General features: G+C 47.0%; 1 protein-coding gene across 1 annotated transcript in view; it reads left to right on the forward strand.

The window, feature by feature from the left end:
* The window catches only part of CSMD1 (CUB and Sushi multiple domains 1), a 2085346-nt gene extending 2082126 nt beyond the window's left edge, over window positions 1–3220 (forward strand). Inside the window, 1 exon segment of the mRNA XM_018042044.1 lies at window positions 26–3220. Coding sequence (XP_017897533.1) covers window positions 26–185 — 160 coding nt within the window. The 3' untranslated portion in view covers window positions 186–3220.

Consider the following 6902-nt stretch of genomic DNA (forward strand, 5'->3'; position numbering starts at 1 on the left):
CCCCCTTCTTGTCTCCCGCCCCTAGGACTAGACCCAAGGTCCAGTACAACGGCTACGCCGGCCACGAGAACAGCAACGGGCAGGCCTCCTTTGAGAACCCCATGTACGACACGAACTTAAAGCCCACTGAGGCCAAGGCCGTGCGCTTTGACACGACTCTGAACACGGTGTGCACCGTGGTGTAGCCCGCGGGCGGCCGCCTCATAGCCATACCTCCGACGACGGACAGCAGGGACCACAGGTGCCACAAACCCTCCCCTCCGGCCCGGCCCTTCCCGGCCACACGGGGTATGCGGGCCACAGACAGACCCTCGTCCCGGGAGCGGACCCACCGCCGCCCTGCTGCGGCCTCGGCACGCGGAGGAAGGCGCGGCCCCGGGACGCGCGGCCTTGCCCAGCAGCCCTGCCCGCCTGGTGTGGCCCAGCTGCCTCTCAGTGCAGCCTCCGCCGGACGGCCTCTGGGCCACACGTGGTAGCACCGCAGTATGGGTTCATTGTTTTTTTGTTTTGTTTTGTTTTTTCTTAAATCCCCATGAATATTCTGGAAAAAGAAGAAGAAAAAAAAAAAAAAGCCCTCCTGAAGAAGATACCTTTCCGGCAGCCGCACACACCTGCAGACGCTTTGCGCCGTCCTCCCCGAGACCGGCAAGCTTCGAGGGCCCCGCAGCTCACCTCGGGGCCGCCCCAGGGCCATCTGCAAACTTCCCAGTCAGCTGTTCTCTCGCAGAATTTTTGATGCACAATTTTTTGCACTAGTGTGTTATGAATGACTAAGATTCTGATAAAAAAATAAACTATTTACACGGGGTTTCTACACACTATCCATTGTATATAAGCATCCTGCCATACTGTCAAGCTAAGCATTCCAGCTGCAGTTTAGTTAGCGTGTGAGAAACAAGAAAAAAAAAAATCCCCAGATATGGCACAGGTTTTAAAAGGAAAAATAATATCGAAGAGATGTATTTTATTACTGCTTTCTGTTAGCTTCACAGCTGTGTTGAATTCATGGAGAAAGAACAGAGGCCTTTTATTTCCCGCATCCTTTCTTTAGTCTCGTCCCCATCCCATGACCATCGATATTCCACTACTTCATAGCAGGAGGTCCGCAGCACTTTCTGTGCCATGTACAGATGTGAATAGTAATTTATTTTGGGTCACTCATGACCTGCCTGTGGGTTTGGGCTCGCCACACAGTCTTCCCGTCCATCCTCTGCTGTGATTTCTCTCTTTCGCTGCCATCCCTCTCGTTTTCTGTTAAAGAACTGTGTGTTCCTGGGACGCAGTGGAAAAGTTTCGGGATGATCGAAGTAGTAAATGTTCCTTTAGAGGCAAGGAAAAGTCACACCCACTCTTCTTTCCTGATGACACAGTTTAGATATTACTATTATAGATTTCTTCTGTTTCATGCTATATAATCCCAGATGGAAAGAAAACTTCGGTGAGTTTTTTGAGCTCAAAACTCTTCACAGGTAAATTATGAATCACAGTATAAATAAAGTAGGTGTGACTCCCCAGGTGGTAACAGACCAGACAGGAAGCAGAAGATGCGGCCGTGAGGATGTTTACATAATAAACTCAGAGATCATGTTTATTTTTACTTACAGCTGTTTGATTTAATTTTTTTTTAAAGGAAAAGCATATGTTATTATCTGAGTTTTAAGTATACATTCCACTTACTGAGAAGGTCCCCTTTGTCCATCCTTGGCAGCATCGGTAGAAACTTGGTTCTTGAGGACATGTTCACACGTAGCTTTAAGACTGATGTGTTTGTTGCATGCTTCGATGCAGGGCTTGAAAAGTGAAAAGGGAAAACACAAATGTCAGGATAATAGCTCATTCTTTCAAAAGTTTCAATTTGAACATTTCAGCCGCTCTTACCCATGGGGCACTCACTGTTGTGCTGCCTGTTTGAAGGGCACAGCTGTCGGGAGGCGTGGCCAAGCTCCATGGTCCCGGCCTCTCCCAGCCTCTCCCACCCACCCACAGCGTGGAGCTCCAGAGTTCGCCCTGGCCAATCTGGCAGTGGGCCCGAGAGGGCTTTGCAGCCTGGAATCCTTACGGCTTCTTCTCCTTAGGCCAGATGCGGTCAGTTAGAGGCAGGCTCCTCGCACACCCAGGGAGCTGAAGTAAAGAGAGGACAGGAGGAAGCTGTCGCGTCTTTGTGTGCAGGGGAGAACAGGGTTACTATACATATGAGGTGTATATATATACATACATATAGATAAATATAATAGCGTGTACATATGCGGTTTGAGTCATTCAAACTAGGTGCAAAATGCTGACTTCAGAGTCTGAATCAGTGTCTCTCTCCACATCCCTGACCTGCTTGCTGGTCAGTGATGTTACAAAACCCTGACACGACAGGACATACCTACATACAAGAAACCACATATCAGATCAGACATGATTCTCCTTTGTGTGCAAAGTCAGAGTGTCCTCGGTTGCCAGTTTGGAGCATGTTGTTAAAAAAAAGTGTCCCATGAAATTCTTGTGCGAGAATTCTGCCCAGTTTCTTCCCAGGGTGTGTGCAGTGTTGATCAGATTCCCGCGAGGTGCTGGAGGTTTGGTCCAAGCCGTCGGCAAGTATGCCCTCCTGTCCGGCTGCAGGATTGTTTCCGGGAGCAGCCAGAGCCCATGAGCGCGGGAGCCCCGGACAGGTTCTGTGCTTCAAAGCTGTTCAAACTGCTGCTTGTCCCGCACATCTTGCCTTTCTTCAGGCTAGCTGCAATAATTTTTTTCTTCTGTAAAATATTTTGTAAACAACCACAAAAAAAAAAAAAGCTATTATAAAAAAGGGGAAAGAACGCTGGCATTATGATCAGGAAACCATCGCCATCAGCCACCCGTCTCGCCACCTCGCCACATGCTGCTGACATGAAGTAGGTGCAAACGACCTTTTTGTACAGAGATATATTTTTTATGAAGAATTTGTAAAATTATTAAATATGCTGTAATTTTTTGATTAATGTAGGTAAATTGTTAAAAAAATAAATGTTTTTACAATACAAAACTGTAATTTTCCCAATAATGTACAATGTACCATCTCTAGCTGACGTTCAGTTCCAATCCTATTACACATGTATTAATATTAAAGTGACCTGTTAAAATGAACAGTTATCTTTTTTTGTCAAAAAAAAAATTATACAGAGTGTAATATAGCCTGTGCAATGCCACCTATCTTTAAAGCAAATCAGAGTTCTAATTAAATATTTAATTTTAGATTTCTATTTTTTGGTGTGAATTTATTTTATCTTTAATAGATGCCTGAGAGTCACTGGAAGGGGAGGGAAGGAACAAAAAAAATTAGTGATGGGTGTTCACTGTATTTAGAACAAGAATCAGTACTTTCGCAAGACAGCAGCCCCGTTGTGGTTAATACAGAGCACATCTATGAAAAGCACTCATACAGAGAAACAGAGGCTGACAGACCTCTTAATGGTTTTTGACTTAAAATCAGTGAGAGCTTTCAGTTCCCTCCAAACCAAAATCAAGCCTATACTTTGATGATTTAAAACAAAGAAGTGTGAGCTCTTTCTGTAAGCCTTCACAACACTGAAGATGCCATATAAGAAAACATAGACAGATTTCACGGAACATTCCAAGGGTCATGCGTGAAGAAGGCTCAGAGAATACCCCCTCAGGAGCCTGTGACAACACAGCCAGCTCCATGCTCACTTCTGGGCTGGGGGACACAAAGCTTTCCGAGTCCTTGGTGTCAGGTGGGGTGTCGTGCAGTTAACCAGATGATATAGTCATTTTCCTGAGAACTGGGTCATTACACAACAAAAAACAACCCAAGTATTCCAAGTAACAAAGGTTTGTCCTCCAGCCTAGGGTGTAGGTCTCCCAGGACCAGTGGATGTCTTTAAATGCCAAGGACTACCTTACAGGAGACCCAGCTTCAGCCGCCCACAGACATTCAATGTAATCTAACGAAGTACGTTCTACCACTGATCCACTGATTCTGTAGATGACCAAGCAGAAATCCAGAGACATTAGTGACATTATCCAAGTATGCACAGCTCAGCGATGCTGACGTTAGAGGCCAGTTTTCCCTTGCTTTAATGTTCTTCTTTGCCATCTGCTTTAACATTCCTTGGGGGGAGAAATCCGTCTGCTCTGCCTGGAGGGTGGAGTTGCGGCACATGGCCTGCATGGGGAATCCTACAGGAGCTGTCGGGAGGCTGAGTGAACACCAGCTGTGGGCGCACACTTGCTCTGAATGCTCACTGAGGCCCCTTCCGTGAATGCCTGTGAGATTCACACTCTCACCAGCTGGGAGCCCAGCACACAGCGATGCAGCTGTGGGTGCCAGGCAGAGGCTCCTGAGAGCACGGGATGAAATCTGTCTCCTGGTCTTGGCCGAATCGCTGTCACAGGACGACAGGGGCTTTCAACCATGGCAAAGTGCCCAGAATGGCAGGTTCACATCTCTGGACGTCACTGCTTCTGAAACCCAGCTCAGAGCCTGGGGAACACCTTCCCCATGACAGTCTGTGGGGTGTCAGCCTCAATTCCCCTGCCACCCTGAGCCAGGAACTTTCTCCCGGGGCTGGGGGCAGGCTGGAGCCTTGAGGGCCATGACTCAAGCCTAGGGCACTTCTGCCTGATATGAGGGGTCTCCCAGCAGCCTCAGGAAACCAGCCACCCCACCCCTCTCCCCATCACCCCTGGCCCAGGTGCTGGGCTATCCTCTCCACCCTGGGAGCCCACCACAGCCTTCCAAAATTCTTCTGTTCAGGACGTTCACACTTGTGCTTCGGCTCCTGTCCAGGAACTCGGTGGCAACTGATCAGATCTAGAAGGTGCCTCCTCCAGGGCTGCGCTGACACAGCCTCGAGGCTAGACTACCACTCCTGCCTCCAGCACAGTTTCATCGCCAACACAGGAAGAGCCACAGCCCGGCAGCTCCCTTCTGTCTCTGCTGAGGAACAGTAACCAGAGGAGCAAGTAGTTCCTCGTGGGGAGTCACTCACCGGGGAACAGCAGAGCCTGGGTCCAGCGATGTCCCACACATGGTCAGTCTTTCTGCTCTAGTGCTCGGGGAAGTTCGCAGTCATTAAAAGTCCAGGTAAACTAATATTTCTCTCCTCAATGTGGTGTGTTCTGGAAAATTAAAGACAGCACTAAAATGGAAATTTAGAAGAAAAAAAGATAGTCAACCACAGCTACTAGAAGCCAAAATTGGGCCAGTTATACATGTAAAGAAATACTCCGTATTCAAGGTTTGCTCTCCATGGGACACTGATACATCTTCTCCCAGACAGCTGTCCTGGCTTACCATGACAATTCTTTAGGGAAGATGCCCTCAGTGTCTGAGAAGGCCAGAATACCTGCTGATTTGACAAGTGTTTATGCAGTATTTATTAAATATCAAAATTGAGATTAGCTTTGGAGAGCTCAAGATTTTAAAAAGAGCAGAGTCCAGGCTCCTAAGTCCAGTCCAGGAGAGGCAGATACAGAAGCAAACAGTTGCAGTAAATACGGTTGCTATGTGGTTGGTACATGCATTTGTCTGTCTGCCCAGAGTGATGCATCATGGGAAAGGATGCCTAATATCTCTGGGAGCAGCAGAGGTGGGAAGATTATTGAGGAAGCCTTTTTGGGAGTTGTGGCTATTAATGGGGCCCTTCTGTTAGTAGGGCCTTCGGTGGTTGAGACAACAAACAATCTGCCTGCAATGCAGGAGACCCAAGTTCAATGCCAGGGTCAGGAAGATCCCCTGGAGAAGGAAGTGACTACTCACTCCAGTATTCTTGCCTGGGAAATTACATGGACAGGACAGTCCATGGGGTCATAAAGAGTCAAACAGGACTGAGTGACTGATACTTCCACTTTTTAAATTTTTTTCTGTTATTAGAATCCCAGGGTCCCTGGCTGCCTTACTGGATGAATGATACTAATGTCCCATTAACATCAGTATTCCACCTCTAAAGGCTCAGTGGCTCCCCTTGCAGTTTTTAGCTTGCTAGTCCTAAAGAAGCACGCCTCTAGCTATTTGGGGCATCCCTGGAACTTGCCTTACATGAGTCTCCAAGGTTTGCCATTTCACATGTTCTGTGATGTTTCTTGACTCCTGTTGTTCACCAGAGACGCGTCCAAGGAAAAGGTGTTTCTCTCAATGTGCTTGCCCTTGACCTCATGATGCAAGACTGGCTGTCACTGTTCCAGTCATCACAGCCATGTTAGGAAGGAAATCCAAATGCCTGCGGTAAGGAAGAGATGACACCAGCCATATCTCTCTTTCTCGGCGTTTGTATCAAGAAAGCCAACAATTTCACAAAGCTCCCCATTTCCCCCCACTACTTTCAACAAACTTCCAAGTCCATCTCATGGCCCAGAATCTGGCCACAAGCCACCAAGGGATGCAAAGGAAAGTGGAAAAATAGACAATGGAAACTTCAGTAACATTAGGACTCATCACCTTGGGGGTGGGTCAGGAAGTCCCCAGTGACAGTGTGGGTTTTGACAGTAACAAAAATAAATTGCTTTAAGACATTTTCATCCTTTGAGAATAAATAAAAGATCCTATGTGTTTACCCCATAAACAGAAATCAGACCCTAAGACTCCGCCATGAGGATCCATGCTCACTCACTCAGCAATCCTGCATCACTGTAGACCTCATTATACATGCTGCTTCCCTCTAGCCCTGCCCCCCACTGGCTCTCTGTTATTGTTGTTAATTCGAGGCTTTCAAACAAAAAGACAAAGACAAAAATAAGTTTATGAATACATGTACATACTAATTTAGAGAAATTTCTGTATGGGTAGGGTAGCACTGGTTCAGTAGCATTCTCCCACTAGATAGGATATACATAAATAAGATTTTAGAAGGAAAATGAAATCATCTTTTCTTTTTGTTCTGGGGAAATGCATGCGTGTGTGTGTGTGTGTGTGTATT

This window comes from Capra hircus, chromosome 27 (assembly GCF_001704415.2).
Source record: "Capra hircus breed San Clemente chromosome 27, ASM170441v1, whole genome shotgun sequence".
Taxonomy (NCBI): Eukaryota; Metazoa; Chordata; class Mammalia; order Artiodactyla; family Bovidae; genus Capra; species Capra hircus.